Source organism: Malaclemys terrapin, chromosome 1 (assembly GCF_027887155.1).
Source record: "Malaclemys terrapin pileata isolate rMalTer1 chromosome 1, rMalTer1.hap1, whole genome shotgun sequence".
NCBI classification, from domain to species: Eukaryota; Metazoa; Chordata; order Testudines; family Emydidae; genus Malaclemys; species Malaclemys terrapin.
In genome coordinates, this window is record NC_071505.1 from 317,610,830 (window position 1) to 317,627,273 (window position 16,444).

A 16,444-nucleotide genomic window follows, 5' to 3' on the forward strand; every position below is an offset into this window, starting at 1 on the left:
CACTCACTAGATTCCATCTTTATGTCATGGACATTAAGAAGAGAGGGTTCTGGATGCTCCACCTTTTATGCCCTTGCATGGGAGGATGAAGAGGCACAGGGGGTCATATGTGGCCCCGACCGACACTGTTTTTGAAAAGAATCCAATATCATATGCATGACACACTTGCCTACATGCCATGTGATCCATACCTGAAGGACCATTATGATCATCTATTGTGATCACCTGCATTACACAGACCAAAGAACCTCATCCAATAATTTCTGCAACAGCCTTTAACTTCTGCATGAGCTATAACATCTCTTTGAGAAAGATATTCAGTCTTGATTGAAAGACTCCAGGTGGAGAATCCACCACATCCTTCGGTAAGTAGTCTGAAGTAAGTTGTTCCAATGGTTAATTATCGACCCTATTAAAAAAAATTGCACCTATTTCCAGTCTGAATTTGTCTAGCTTCACCTTTCAACCACTAAATCTTGTTATGCCTTTTTCTGCTAGATTAAGGAGACGTCTGTCTATCATAAGTCTCTTTCCCATGTAAAAACTTGTAGACTGAGCAAGTCACTTCAGCCTTCTCTTGGAGAAACAGAGAGAGCTTCCTTAGTCGTTCACCATAAACCATATTTTTCTAGACCTGAAATCATTCTTGTAGCACTTTTCTGAACCCTTTCCAAGTTTGTGACATCCTTTTTGAAATGTGGACATCAGAGCTGGACATAGCATTCCAGTAATGCCCTTACTAGTGCTATACTCAGAAGAAACACCACCTCTCCCTATTCTTACTAGACATTCCTCTGCTTATATATCCAAGCATCACATTCGCCTTCTTAGCTACAGCACTGCATTGACAGCTCACACTCAGCTGATTACCTATCATGACCCTTAACTCCCTTTCAGGGTAACTACATTCATGGATACAAGCCCCCATCTTATAACTGTGACCTACAATCTTTGTTCCTAGATACAAGTCCTTTAATTTTGTTGGTCTAAATAGAAACAAAGAGGTGGATTGAGCACCATAAAAGACCATACAACCCCTGCACTTTATCACTGTGATGACAGAGATTTGAGACCAGACCCACAAACACCACAAGCTGTGGATTGAGAAGAGTTGTCTGCCCTTTTATGGCTGAATTTTTAAAGTACAAGGCTCAAAAGAGTTGCACTTCTAGGACATCCACTGAAGGTGGGAAAAGTGAGTCAGACCAGAGATGCCACATGAGCTGAATTCTGTTTCCAGGAGGAATGAACCAAATGAAGTGAAATTGGCAGATTAACTCCTTTGGAGGGACTCTGACTAGCTGTTCTCCGTGATTCCTGATAGCCATTACGCTTATTATAAAGCTTATGCTATAGGATAGGGGAAAATGACATTTATGACCAAAATACTTAGTATTCTATTCAAATTGTGTAATGCCATATGAAATTAAATAAAGGAAAGTTATTTTAGAGACCAAAACTCATAACATCTTACGTTGGAATCCTTCTGTACAAATACTTCTGGTTTCCCCAGAGCTACTGCAACATGATGGAGATCATCCAACCGGGTTTCCTAAAAAAATAAAAATAAGATAGTATATTAATTTTCATTAGTGTATGTCTGAAATAGAATACAGGGATATATATACTGGAATTCAGGGCAAAACAAGGAGTAATTTAAAGATGGGACCATCATTCATTTAAAATCATCAACATTCACAAGTGAGAAGAAGCCTTCAGCAGATTTGGTCAAAAATACATGATTCAATAGTGAAAAAAAATCAGGACTCTGCTCCCAGCTCTGCTGAAAATATTCTATGCAACTCTGGGCACACCACTTATCTTCAATGTGCCACAGTTACCCCAATCTGTAAAACTAGGAGGGAGCGGAAGAAAAGAGATTTGACCTTCCTGAGGATAGATATAGGAGACCTCACTAAAATCACATTTATAAGGTGCAAAGAATTACAGTCTTATGTCCATTCACAAAAAGATATGGCAAGAAAAGAGGAAGTCACTTACCTTTGTAACTGGAGGTTCTTTGAGATGTGTGGTCCCTACCTGTATCCCACCGTGTGTATACATGTGCACCATGTGCCTGCAGACAGAGGATTTTGAAAGCAGTGTCCATTGGTCCACACGTGTGACCTCATTCTCCTTGTGCCTCTGAGTGAGGAGATAAATGGCGGACTGGACCAACTGCTTCTCCAGTTCTTCCTCTACAATGAGCTAAAGAATGATCCAAAGCAGAGGGGAAGGAGGACGGGTAGTGGAATATAAATAGCGATCACACATCTTGAAGAACCTCCAATTACTAAGGTAAGTAACTTCCTCCTCTTCTTTGAGTGCTGGTCCCTATAAGTATTCCATGATGAGTACTGCTTATCAGTCACCCAAGTAGGAGGAGGGTGCGAGGATGCAGGCTGTAAAGCCCTTTGAAGGATCACTATCCCAAACGATGCATCAGTGGAGGAGCCCTGTACTAGAGCAGCAGTTCTCAAACTGTGGGTCGGGACCCCTTTTTAATGGGGTTACCAGGGCTGGCATTAGACTTACTGAGGCCGAAGCCTGATCCCTGCAGCCCTGGGCCAAAGCTGAAGGCTGAGGGCTTTAGCTCTGCGTGGCTGGGCTCAGGTTACAGGCTCCCTGCCTGGGGCTGAAGCCCTTGGGCTTTGGCTTTGCCCCCTGCACCTCAGGGCGGCAGGGCTAGGGCAAGCTCAGACTTTGGTCCCCCCTCCAGGGGTTGTGTAGTAATTTTTGTTGTCAGAAGGGGGTCATGGTGCAATGAAGTTTGAGAACCCTTGTACTAGAGCATAATGTCTCACAATCATGTGGATGGAAGCAGAGGTACTTCCTGAAGTGAAGTCACTGATGTCTGCAAAAAGAACAGGAGTACTTGTGGCACCTGCAAGCCACTGCATTTAGCCGTATGGAGTAGATTTTTTTTTAAATTTGTTAGTCTCTAAGGTGCCACAAGTACTCCTGTTCTTTTTGCGGAAACAGACTAACACGGCTGCTACTCTGAAACCTGTCACTGATGTCTGTTGTGCCCTCATGGAATAAGCCCTTACCCAGTGAGGGGAAGGAAGATTAGACAGCTGACAGGAGAGCAAAATACAGCCTGAGATCCATCTTGCCTTCCTTATTAGTTGGGGTAGATGTAAGCAGCAAACACCCTTGATCTCAGACACTATCCAATGGTCACTAGAATGATTTTGTTATAGTAGCAATGCTATAAGTAAAGGCTGAAATAAGGTTTTTGTTTTACTTTTCTGTCTCTACAAGACTTCTCACTTTTTAAAAACTGTTTGTAAATTCACTTAAATATTTTCATATATTTTACTTCTCCTTTATATATATATTTTAAAGGAAACAGTATGCAACAATACTTGCCAATATAGTATTAAGTTTGAAATTGAATAAGAAAAAAATTCAGTCAAGTTCAGTCAGCTTAATGTTGCCCCTTTACAAGTATGCATTAGAACAACATTTTTTCATTGTTTGATGACATACCACACTGGAGAACAGAAATGCTATTCAGAAAAACAGAATGGACCACAAAGAAGCTACCCATTTTTCTATAACTGTGGAAGCACATAGTATATATGCAGTAATGCAAAATGGTAATATGAGATGACAAATAGACTCTATTGTAATACATGTGCACAATGGGGAAGAGTTACTGAGGAAGCTTTAACAATTAATCTCTCATTCAGAATGTCCGGTCAAAAAATCTTTACTCAATTTAATCACTTTGGTTGTCCCATTAAATGACTAGGATACAGACACTGATTTCTAGAAACTGGTTCATTTTGTCTACTTAAACACTGTTATCAGAGCAGAGTTCAGAATTTCATAGATTGAAATTTGCAAATTTTGTATTCAGTATCTTAAATTAACTCCGTTTTACATATCATGATGTCCCAATATAAACTGCTAATGCAGAATCAAAATGTTTGTTATTCTAGAGCAGTGGTTTTCAACCTACAGTCTATGTCTAAGGCCTGGTCTACACTAGGCGTTTATGTCGAAGTTAGCGCTGTTACATCGAATTAACCCTGCACCCGTCCACACCGCGAAGGTATTTAGTTCGACATAGAGGTCTCTTTAATTCGACTTCTGTACTCCTCCCCGACGAGGGGAGTAGCACTAAATTCGACATGGCCATGTCGAATTAGGCTAGGTGTGGATGGAAATCGACGCTAATAGCTCCGGGAGCTATCCCACAGTGCACCACTCTGTTGACGCTCTGGACAGCAGTACGAGCTCGGATGCTCTGAACTGCCACACAGGAAAAGCCCCGGGAAAATTTGAATTTGAATTCCTTTTCCTGTCTGGCCAGTTTGAATCTCATTTCCTGTCTGGACATCGTGGCGAGCTCAGCAGCACTGGCAACGATGCAGAGCTCTCCAGCAGTGATGGCCGTGCAATCTCAGAATAGAAAGAGGGCCCCAGCATGGACTGATCGGGAAGTCTTGGATCTCATCGCTGTGTGGGGCGATGAGTCCGTGCTTTCCGAGCTGCGATCCAAAAGACGGAATGCAAAGATCTACGAGAAGATCTCTAAAGACATGGCAGAGAGAGGATACAGCCGGGATGTAACGCAGTGCCGCGTGAAAATCAAGGAGCTGAGACAAGGCTACCAGAAGACCAAAGAGGCAAACGGACGCTCCGGATCCCATCCCCAGACATCCCGTTTCTACGAGGCACTGCATTCCATCCTCGGTGCGGCCGCCACCACTACCCCACCAGTGACCGTGGACTCTGAGGATGGGATAGTGTCCACGGCTGGATCCTCGGACATGTTAGCGGACGGGGAAGATGAGGAAGGAGATGAGGAGGACGAGGCAGTCGACAGCGCTCACAACGCTGATTTCCCCGACAGCCAGGATCTCTTCATCACCCTTACAGAGATCCCCTACCAACCCTCCCCAGCCGTTACCCCGGACACAGAATCTGGGGAAGGATCAGCCAGTAAGTGTTGTAAAAATCTAAACATTTATTTGTAACCGAACAGGAATATTAACAATTTAAAAAATGGGTTTCTCATGATTAGTTTGATTAGCTTAACGGTTCAGTCATGGGCAGTGCAACTATTGAAAAAAAATCTAGCAATGTCCGGTTTTGCATGATTGTCCTGCCCAAGCCGCTCTACTGGTTAGTCACTGCTACAGCAGCTACAGTAAAATGCGGTCTATATGTCCGGGGATGGAGCAGAAATCCTCCTGTGACATCTCGAGGAAGCTCTCCTGGAGGTAATTGGAAATCCGCTGCATTAGGTTCTTGGGGAGAGCGGCCTTATTGGGTCCTCCGTAGTAGGACACGTTGCCACACCACGAGACTATCAAGTACTCTGGAATCATTGCTCTGCACAGCATGGCGGCATACGGCCCTGGTCTTTGCAGGCTTTCCCGGAGCATTCTCTCTTTCTCGCTGTCAGAGATCCTCATGAGGGTGATGTCGCTCATGATGACCTGCTTTGAATGAGGTAGGGGAATGTTAGTGTTGGGACTGCTTTGCCGTTCCTTTACAGAACTGTAACCGCTGGTTTGCAGCCACGCGGTGGAGGCGGGAGAGGGGCAGCTGAAAGGGATCGTTCCCGGGGACAGCCGCGAGGGTGTGGGACAGGAGCAGACTTCCTGCTTGCCGAATTGCTGGCAGCAGGGACCGACATTGATTTCAATGTGAAATGAGGCCATTGCTAATATTAAAGTTTTAAGCTGCCACAAGTCTACGGCTTACCATGTCTGCCTGCAACAGAAATTCCGTTCTCCTGAGAGGCTTCTCAAATGTGCTGTAGAAGACCCCAGGCACTGAATGCGAAGGCCGAGAATTCGACCTTGTGCTGAGTGCGCATGTGATAGGTGCTGTGCATGGTCTTGTTAACAGAGAAAGACTATGTTCTTTGTTCACAACTACATTTATCTTTCTGAGGAATTCACTCCCTTTTTCCCATTCCCACAGCCCCATCTGCGACTGTCTCACAACCTAGCCTGTCATCACACTCCCAGAGGCTAGCGCGGATTAGGCATAAGAAGAAGAGGACACGGGAGGACATGTTCTCGGAGCTTATAGCCTGCTCCAGAGCCCAGGCAGCACAGCAGACCCAGTGGCGGGAGAACTTGACCCGAATGCACCAAGCCAACATGGATCGGGAGGAGAGGTGGCGTCAGGAAGACCAGCAGGCGACTCAAACCCTGCTTGGACTAATGAGGGAGCAAACGGACACGCTCCGGCGCCTTGTGGATGTTCTGCAGGAACGGAGGCAGGAGGACAGAGCCCCGCTGCAGTCCATCTCTAACCGCCCTCCCCCGCCACCAAGTCCCATACTCCCCTCACCCAAAGTGCACAGAAGGAGAGGCGGCAGAGTCCCTGCTAACTCTCACTCCACCCCTGCAGAGAGCTCGAGCAGCAGAAGGCTCTCATTCCCCAAAATTTGACAAGTTCTTTCCTTCCCGCCTGACACAAGCCCCCGTCCAAGTTTCACTTTCCCAGTTCCATGTTTGGTTGATAATAAAAAATACGTTTCTGTTAACTACTGTTTCCATCATGTTCTTTTGGAGGAGGGGGGGATAGGGGGTTGGTAATTCGACAGGACAGTCACCTTTGGCAGGGTATATAGTCGGGGGCAGGCACAGCAGCAGGGCACATACATAGTGCAGTGATGCAGTGACTAGTTACCCTGGTTAGTCTAGGAGGTTGTTTTCATGTTATGTGGTGGGGGGTGGGTTGCTCTGTGACTTTGTGGCAGGGGAGGGCAGTTACAGATCTTAAGCGGCGGTCCTTAGGCAGGATCACAGAGCCACACAGCAGGGGATCTGTAACCGTCCTCCCCCTGCCACAAAGTCACATAGACCCCCCCATACACACAGTCCCTATCAGGAGGGGTGACAGGCTCCGTTGAAACAACCATCCCACCGCAGCGGAGCCTGTCAATCCTTGAGTTTAGAAGCTGCATTCGCGCCACTACAGTACACCCGCTCCGCACCACAGTCTGCGTCCCAGTTTTAAAAAATTCCCGCGAATACAGTATTAAAGAAAACGGTGTGCTTTAACAAAGTAGAACTATTTTTATTTTGAAACGTGTGTTGGAAGTGGGGTGAAGGGGGTATGTAACTGGATAGGATAGTCAACATTAACTGGGCAAAGAAACGGGGGCAGGTTTAGCTTCTCAATACACAAACTTTAAAGTCACAGGTTACCCTGCTCACTCAGGAACTTTGCTTTCAAAGCCTTCCGGATGCACAGCGCTTCCCGCTGGTCTCTTCTAATCGCCCGGCTGTCTGGCTGTGAGTAATCAGCAGCCAGGCTATTTTCCTCAACCTCCCACCCCGCCATAAAGGTCTCCCCCTTGCTCTCACAGAGATTGTGGAGCACACAGCAAGCTGCAATAACAATGGGGATATTGGTTTCGCTGAGATCACAGCGAGTCAGTAAGCTTCTCCATCTCCCCTTGAGACGGCCAAAAGCACACTCCACCACCATTCTGCACTTGCTCAGCCGGTAGTTGAAGAGTTCTTTTTCAGTGTCCAGGGCGCCAGTATAGGGCTTCATGAGCCAGGGCATTAGCGGGTAGGCTGGGTCCCCGAGGATGACTATAGGCATCTCCACATCCCCAAGAGTTATTTTGTGGTCCGGGAAGTAAATACCTTGCTGCAGCCGTCTAAACAGACCAGAGTTCCTGAAAACACGAGCGTCATGAACCTTGCCCGGCCATCCCACGTAGATGTTGGTAAAACGTCCCCTGTGGTCCACCAGTGCTTGCAGCACCATGGAAAAGTAGCCCTTTCTGTTAATGTACTGGCTGGCCTGGTGTTCCGGTGCCAGGATAGGGATGTGAGTTCCATCTATGGCCCCACTGCAGTTTGGGAATCCCATCGCTGCGAAGCCATCTATGATCGCCTCCACGTTTCCCAGGGTGACTACCTTTGGCAGCAGTACATCAACGATTGCCTTGGCTACTTGCATCACAACAACCCCCACGGTAGATTTGCCCACCCCAAACTGGTTCGCGACTGACCGGTAGCTGTCTGGCGTTGCAAGCTTCCACAGGGCTATGGCCACTCGCTTCTGGACAGTCAGGGCTGCTCGCATCCGGGTGTCATTGCGCTTCAGGGCAGGGGACAGCAACTCACAAAGTTCCAGGAAAGTTCCCTTCCGCATGCGAAAGTTTCGCAGCCACTGGGATTCATCCCAGACCTGCAGCACTATGCGGTCCCACCACTCAGTGCTTGTTTCCCGTGCCCAGAATCTCCTTTCCACGGCATCAACATGACCCATTGCCACCGTGATGTTCTCGGCGCTGGGTCCCCTGCTTTCTGAGAGGTCTGTGCTACTCTCAGACTTCAGGCCATCACCGCGTTGACGTAGCCTCCTCGCCTGACTTTTCTGCATCTGCCTCAGGGAAAGGTGTATGATAAGTTGCGAGGCGTTGAGAGCGGCCACAACTGCAGTGATGGTTGCAGCAGGCTCCATGCTCGCAGTGCTGTGGCGTCCGCGCTGTCACTGACTAGAAAAGTGCGCGAACTGATTTCCCGCCGGCGCTTTCAGGGAGGGAGGGCGGGAGTGATGGACGGATGACGACAGTTACCCAAAAGCACCCTGGACACATTTTTTTTACCCAGAAGGCATTTGCGGCTCCACCCAGAATTCCAATGGGCAGCGGGGACTCCGGGAACTGTGGGATAGCTGACCACAGTGCACCACTTCCAATGTCGACGCTTTCCCCGTTAGTGTGGACTCACAAAGTCGAATTACTGTCCTTAGTGTGGACACACACGTTCGACTTTGCAATATCGATTCCAAAAATTCGATTTAAGTAAAATCGAACTACTCTCGTAGTGTAGACAAGGCCTAAGATTTCCAAAAGGGTCCGCACCACCATTCAAATTTTGTTAGGGGTCTGCAAATGAAAAAAGGTTGAAAACCACTGTTCTAGAGAGATCCTCAAATTCAGACATTAAATGCTTCACACAAGGACCTGATAGAGTACATTTCAAGACTATCCCAATTTATATGATTCACAAAATGCTTTTCAAGGTGACATTTTTCGTCTTTTAAAAAACTCACAATCTACACTTCAAAGTAAATTTAAGTATTTATGCTTCAACAACAAATAATACAATTAATCATTTTAAAACTATAGGGCTAAGGTCTAAACCCATTTTAAAAATTTATACTTCAGAGTGAAATAAGTATTCAAGTTGTTTGAACAGTGAGGTAGAGATGGCGGGGTAAATTGAAAGTCATATTCCCACAGAAAACAGTCTTCTATTAACAGATATGTAGGAATTAGGCATCTCCCACTCTTGGCCTAAAGACTAAATTACTGGCAATTGCTTACCCGCCGTTCTCATCTGTAAAATAAGAGCTTTAATTTTGGCTACGATTAAAACGGAAGAAAAAAAGGCTACCAATCTGCAATAATACATACAACCGTGTGGGAGCTGTAGCGTATTTGAAATTTGCCCTCTAGAATGAAAACACCACATTTTGATCCATTTTGCCTACAGTGAAGTGTTATACTATGTTCTCCTGTTTTCTACTCCCTCCTTGAACACAAAACCCAAAAATAAGTTAAGCAGAAAGATTTCTATTGCAGATTTATCAGGCCTCATCATTAGCACACATCGCCCATACTGCTGTAATTTTCTTGGAAAGGTGAAATGGCTGTCTATGAGAATTCATTGTTTGAGCAACTTCTGCTCAACAATTTACAAGGCTCCATAAGGTAGCAAAGCTTCATGTTTGTCTAGACTGCTAAATTACTGTATGTCTAGATTTTATCACCTCATTTTTCCCCCTCTTTCACTTCCTACATGTCCTCGAGGGGAAAGACTGATGAGTTTAGAACACATGGCAGAATGTATTTATCAGTACCTCTAGTCCAGTGGATCTCAAACTTTTTTACTGGCAACCCCTTTCACACAGCAAGCCTCTGAGTGGGACCCCTCTAATAAATTAAACACTTTTTAATATATTTAACACCATTATAAATGCTGGAGGCAAGCGGGGTTTGGGGTGGAGGTTGACAGCTTGCGACCCCCCATGTAATAACCTCGCGACCCCCTCAGAGATCCCGACCCCCAGTTTGAGAACCCCTGCTCTAGTCCATTTGGAAATCCCAAATCTAATGCACTGTAGTTTTAAAACAAATGAACAGCAATGTAAGTTTTGCTCAGCGAATATCTGTGAATTTACCATATCTTGTCTGTATAACTGGCCGTTAGTGATGTCCAATGCCACCTGTATTACATATACTTTTCTTATTTTGTTACCTCACTTAATGTATATGAAGAGGAAGCCAACTTATAGGCTAAATCCTGCCTTGATGGAGGCATAAAACTAAAACTAAAACTAAACAAAGGTGAATAGGGAGAATAGCAGAGGAGTCGCTCTCTGTAACAGAGCTCTTACTAGGGAAGGTCAGTATTTTCTTGACAAACCAGGAGATGTGCTGTGGAGCACTATTTGTTGCTCCTCTGAGCAGAAGCAAAATGCTCTGTGAACTGCTCTGACTCTAGTGTGTGCTGGGGCTTGAAAAGGACCACAACATGTTGTGTTAGTTGAACCCAACTCCCAGCACACTCAGAAATGCAGTTCTACTCTGAGCAATGCTTACATAAAAATGGCACCTTCTTCCAACAGAACTGCTCACTATGTGTATTCTGTTATATCTGATTACCCTAGCAACAAACATTTGTCACTGATACTTACCTGTGTTAGCACAATAATGAGTGAGCTGAATTCTATACCTTCTATGCAATCAGTAGAATTAATATTATCAGATTTTTTTATTATTTTAATTCAGCCCCAACATTGTGTTTCTGCAGTTTCTATCTTGCTTCTAAACACAGCTCAAAGTTCAGAATTTGGCATCACACATACAGTGAATGAAGACTGAAGAAGGACAGTTACAAAATATTTAGTATAGAGCTTTTCAAAATTTCCTCTATGCTGCTGTTCAGCACAGTTAAAAATCAATCATCCATATATCTGAAATGTACTTGGGAAATAATAACTACAAAACGTAGAGGTTTTTTCTAGTGAATCCTTCATTAAAGGCAGATGGAACTGGGGATGAGTATCTGGAGGGGGCACCAAATATAAAATACGAGAACATTTTCACAATTATGGAAAGTTAGAGAAAAAAAAATCTTGGTTATACTTGTAATTTCTAGCACAAACAATCTTATTGAAATTAATAGGACCAATTCCGCAACAAAATTACTATTTAATTTAAGAATGGCAAAATCAGGCTTTTGTCATTGTAAACAAATGCTATTGTAACAATTTTTGTTACTCATTCCCTGAAGAGGTTGCTGTTTCTATTACACATAACATCATTTCTGAATTTACCAAGAACGCTAGAGCTTGATTCAAAAGAGAATTTAATTGATGCTTTTTTTTTTCCCCTGTGGTTTCCCGTCTGTTTGCACAGACGGGTATTCCCCCCTCTGTACTTGAGTTTGGAAACATTCTATCTCTTCCCACATGTAGAAAGCACTTCAAAAATGTATCTTTAAATTCTAGTTAACAGAAAAACAACAACAAGGTGGATAAAAATCAATGATTTTTTTTTTATATAAAAACTGGATTTAATTTAAATCAGATTTTTTTTACTTTTAAATTAAATACAGGAGTTTTCTTTAAATAAATCTATTTAAAATTGAAGTTGAAACTGACAACTTAAGTTAAATCCTATTCATTAGAATACATTAAATAGTTTAAATTAAATTAAAAAATAGTATTAAGCAGTACATGTTTGCTGCTGAAGTTTTAAAGAAGGTCAAACTACTGAACTGGTGGAAGTCACTAGCTAAGTGCCTGGTACCAGAGTTTGCTGAGTGCTAATCCAGCTTTTGATAGCAGTAGCATCTTTTGCAGGTGCAGAAAGAATTTTTTTTTCATTTGAGTTTATTCAGGTAATTCAATTTAATGACTAGTTCATCTTTCAAAGTTAAGAAACCAATTGGGAGCTGAAAAAACAGAAAATCTTGCTTTCTTCTTCCATATTATGAATAAAAACTAGGCGTGAGAAAACTAGTTCTAAAATCTTGAAGGAAATGGTGACCAGAAAACATCAGCTAAATTCATTAACTACAGATAATGCTTCCTTTGCTTAATAAATCAGTTTTAAATGCAAACCATTTTTGATAAACCTTTTTATCTACCCAGGACATTTAAGATAATTTTTATTACATAAAACTAAGTGCTCTGTGTGTATTTTTAATTTAACTTGAATTTCTATCCAAACAGTTTGACACAAATCATAAGTAAAAAATTAACTAGTAAATGAGAAATGCATCATTCATCATTTTCTAACAAGTAAATATGAAGAATCTGAATAAATGTAAATTAAGCTATATAGTTGCTTAAATAAATGTATAAGTTCATAATTAATGTATACATGTAAGATACATAGTTGCATAAATAGATAGCATATCCTCCTAGTTAGCACAAAAGTACCAAATTTAGTGTAAAGGCTATATGTGTTTGCAAATAAACATTTTTATGGTTACCAACAAATGAGAATTAACTTTTCTTTGAAAAATAACTAAAAAGTACAAATACAAAACGAGATTAAAATCAATTATTTAAATCAAGGTTTCCTGCTTGTTCCAGAGCAGAATCCTCTGAAGTCCATAGGCACTTTTAAATGGAGTGTTTAGAACAGGTTTCATTTTGGAGTTAGAGTAACAGTAAGGAGCACTTTGGAAATGCAGGTGTAGACATTTGTGTTTTCCACCTGCAGATTTTACTAAGCTTATACTATTTTTTTACACTGGAGATTAAAGCACGTAACTTTTACATTTAACCTATATCAAGCCCACCACAAAAATCACATCGAGATTGATATATTTATATTTGCTTGTGATTCCTGTGTAGTCCAATGTTGCTTTGTAACAAAATATTAGTTTGGGAACTAATCTCTTCAGAGAGCTGATTAACTGGAAACCACAGACTTTTAAACACAGACTTAGTTGGCATGTTTTTCCACACTGGCAATCCCATTTTCAAAATTTTTGGTCTTTAATGGATTTAGTTTTTAGTAATTACATCCTCCCTCGCTCTTTTATTTTGAGAAAATTCTTTATTTGTTTCGAGTTTTTGTTTAAAGGGTTTTTTTATGTCTATGAAATGTAATAGAAAATAAATCCATCTCCTTTTTGCATTTGGTACTTTTCACTATCTAGGAAATATATACCTTAATATTTTTAGATACTTATTAACTGTACATTTTTAGGATGTTAAAAAATGGTGAATGATTTATTGCTTATTTACTAAATAGTTAACTTTTTGCTCATGATTTGTGTCAAGCTCCATCAGGATGGTAACTGGAATTTAATTAAATACAGAACAGTATATGAATTTATTATAAAACAATATATGTTTTGGATACATAAAATTCTCTTATTAAAACATGTTTCATGTTCACAACTAAATGATTTATTAAACAGAGGGATTAACTGTTGTCAGTAAATTTAAACTGATTTCAGGTCAGCCTGGGAAAATATTCAAATATGCCTAAGAGACTGGAGTTTAAGTCCCTACTCCTCTAAACTTCTTGTAAACGAGACAGTCTACAACAGTAACTCCTCGCTTAACGTTGTATTTATGTTCCTGAAAAATGCTTTAGTGAAACAATGTTAAGTGAATCCAATTTCCCCATAAGAAGTAATGTAAATGGGGGGGAGGGGTTAGGTTCCAGGGAATTGTTTTAAACCAGATAAAAGACTATAGTATGTATGTATACACAGTATAAGTTTTAAACAAACAATTTAATACTGTACACAGCAATGATGATTGTAAAGCTTGGTTGAGGTGGTGAAGTCAGAGGGTGGGATATTTCCCAGGGAATGTCTTACTGCTAAATGATGAATTAGAACTCAGCTGAGCCTTCAAGGGTTAACACATTGTTGTTAATGTAGCCTCATATTCTACAAGGCAGCATGAATGGAGGGAGGGGAGACAGCAGCATGGCGGGGGCAGAGAAGAGAGAGAGTGTGTGTGTGTGTGTGTGTGTGTGCCTGTGGTGCATTGCCCCTTTAAGAATACTGACCCCACTTTAAGTACATTGCAAGCAGGAGGCTCCCAGGAGCAGCTCCAAGGTAGAGGGCAGGAGCAGCACATGTGGGGAGGGACAGCTGAACTGCTGGCATTTCATAGCCTGCTGGGCAGCTGCCGCACAGGAAACTTAGAGGAGCGGGGAGCTAATGGGGGGCTGCCGGTCCACCCTGGCTCAAAGCCACCTCCAGCCAGCTGCAAAGGGCTGCTCTTTCTGCAAGCAGTGGACAAAGCAGTCAGCTGCCAAACGTTATAAGGGAGCATTGCACAACTTTAAATGAGTATGTTCCCTAACTGATCAGCAACTAACAATGAAACAACGTTAGGCGGGACGACTTTAAGTGAGGAGTTACTGTAAATTACTTAGGCTGACCTTTTGTGCCCTAAATCTTGACCTCAAAATTCAGATGTCTTTCCCCTGCTTCTTTCTTTATATAGAAAACAGCAGCCTTTTACTCAATTTTGATCAAAACTCATGAATTCAGCGTATTTATTTTTATTTAAATGTTTCATGAGATTATAATAAGCAATTTAGGCCTTAACATACTTCATGTTAAACTCAGATTTTGTTTTAAACCGGTTTATTTTAAAAAAAAAATTTAAACAACAAAATCAAAAATTTTCAAAAAACGTTTGCTTTTTATCCACCTTGAAAGCTGCAGAGAGGTCCAGGAGAATCAGAGTGAAGGTCTGCCCTTTATCCATCAACAGCAAGAAATCATCCATTTGCGCCACTAGTGGGATTTCCATTCCATGCCCTGAATCCAGCTTGTGTCAGGCTAGGATACTGGCTTCATTAAGGTGAACCTGCAGGCAGCTTTTTGCTATCTTCTCTGACATTGCTCAGAAATGGAAGGTTTGACACAAGGCAACAGTTAGGTCCAATGTATCCAGGGGGGTTTCCACTTGTAGGTCAGACTATTATGTATTTCAAGATGAAAGGGAAGATCCTTCTCTGCATGAGGCATTGGATATTTCAGTCAAGAAAGTTCTGTTTCTCTTGACTTTTTTTTTGCGAGTAGAAAAGAGATCTCCACTTATTCTTGACTTTATGCTCCCAAGTAGCTTTTTATGATAGGTATTACCAAAGAGAACACACAATTTAAATAAAATGAAAAAAATTAACAAGCTTTCTTTTTCTTCTGTATTTTTGATAAATTATACCTGATAGAAAAATGGACTAAATAACACCCACACCATGAGAATAACCAGACTATAACAAGCTTTGCTTTCCCAGATATATCTCCTATAAGAGAAAATAAGTTAAGCTGTAATTTCCCTAACAAATATCTTTTCATTTGACAGAGGATGTTGATGCAGTTTAACAACATAACAGAGGCCACAAAGTAAGAAATCACACCAATATGCCATCTGCCAGGTGACTTTTACTTGAACGATTTGAACACCACACTAGATTTCTCACAAGCCCATACAACAAGCTATAAGTTAAAAGGTTATTCTAAGAGTTTGTATCGAGGACAACATATAATTAGTAAATTCTACCATAGCCAAACGAAAAAGTGAGACCTAGCCCTCTATCTATAAAGAAATGGGGCACAGAAAAAAAGAAGGAACGAAAGAAAGAAAGGAGCTGAGGAGAGAATGGGACAGGCTGGCAAAAACAAGATGTCATTTAGGAAGTATGAAAAATGCAAGAGGGAAGAAAAAACAACAGAAAAGCAGAGCTTAATTTTAGGCTGGAGATTGGTAGCTGAAACTAACTATTCCTTCTATCAGCATTAATTAAAATTAGATTAACTGGATTAATGGGACTGAAAAGACTAAAAGAAATAGAAAAATAAATCCCCCCCTCCCCTGGCCTATTTGAAAGGGTATACTGTTGGGGGTGAGTTAAGGGAAAAGGAAAGATCCCCAGACAGACAAAACCTACTGGCAATAGTTACAAAATAACAGTCATATTGTGGTACAATAATGCAAAGCAAATAACTGCAGAACACTAGTTACATATTGTTAGATCTACCATGGAAGTAAATATACTACAAAATTGGTCACAATCTTTTCTAAGATTTTTCCTATTTATATAAAGCTCAGATTACTATGAATCCCTGACATAATGACCCTCTGGAAACCAGGACACTGTATACAGTAGGTATAGACTGGCAAAAGGAGAGTTTTAAGAAGTGCAAGCCTAAATGTCATTAGAAATGCACAAAACAGTTGTCTGCATGTCAGGAATACAAAGAGGCCAGCTGGCATCCCACAAGGCTTAAAATTATACTGGTACATTCATTCTTGTTATATATAATTAATTTTAAAACAGGTGTATATCAGAAGTTGGCTGTTTACAGCAAACTCCACCCGCACACGTGATTTACAAAGCTGCAGGTAATGTCTTCAAAATGGAAACAGTTCAGGTGTTATAAGAAGTGAGATATGA

General features: G+C 41.8%; 1 protein-coding gene across 2 annotated transcripts in view; it reads right to left on the reverse strand.

The window, feature by feature from the left end:
• Positions 1 to 16,444, reverse strand: part of AASDHPPT (aminoadipate-semialdehyde dehydrogenase-phosphopantetheinyl transferase) — a 60,473-nt gene that overhangs the window by 8,272 nt on the left and 35,757 nt on the right. Inside the window, exon 5 of one of the 2 annotated variants that reach the window (XM_054015556.1) lies at positions 1,475 to 1,552. In XM_054015556.1, coding sequence (XP_053871531.1) covers positions 1,475 to 1,552 — 78 coding nt within the window. Of the gene's footprint in view, positions 1 to 1,474; positions 1,553 to 5,104; positions 5,457 to 16,444 lie in introns of those variants that run through there. The other variant, XM_054015555.1, reaches the window with a different exon arrangement.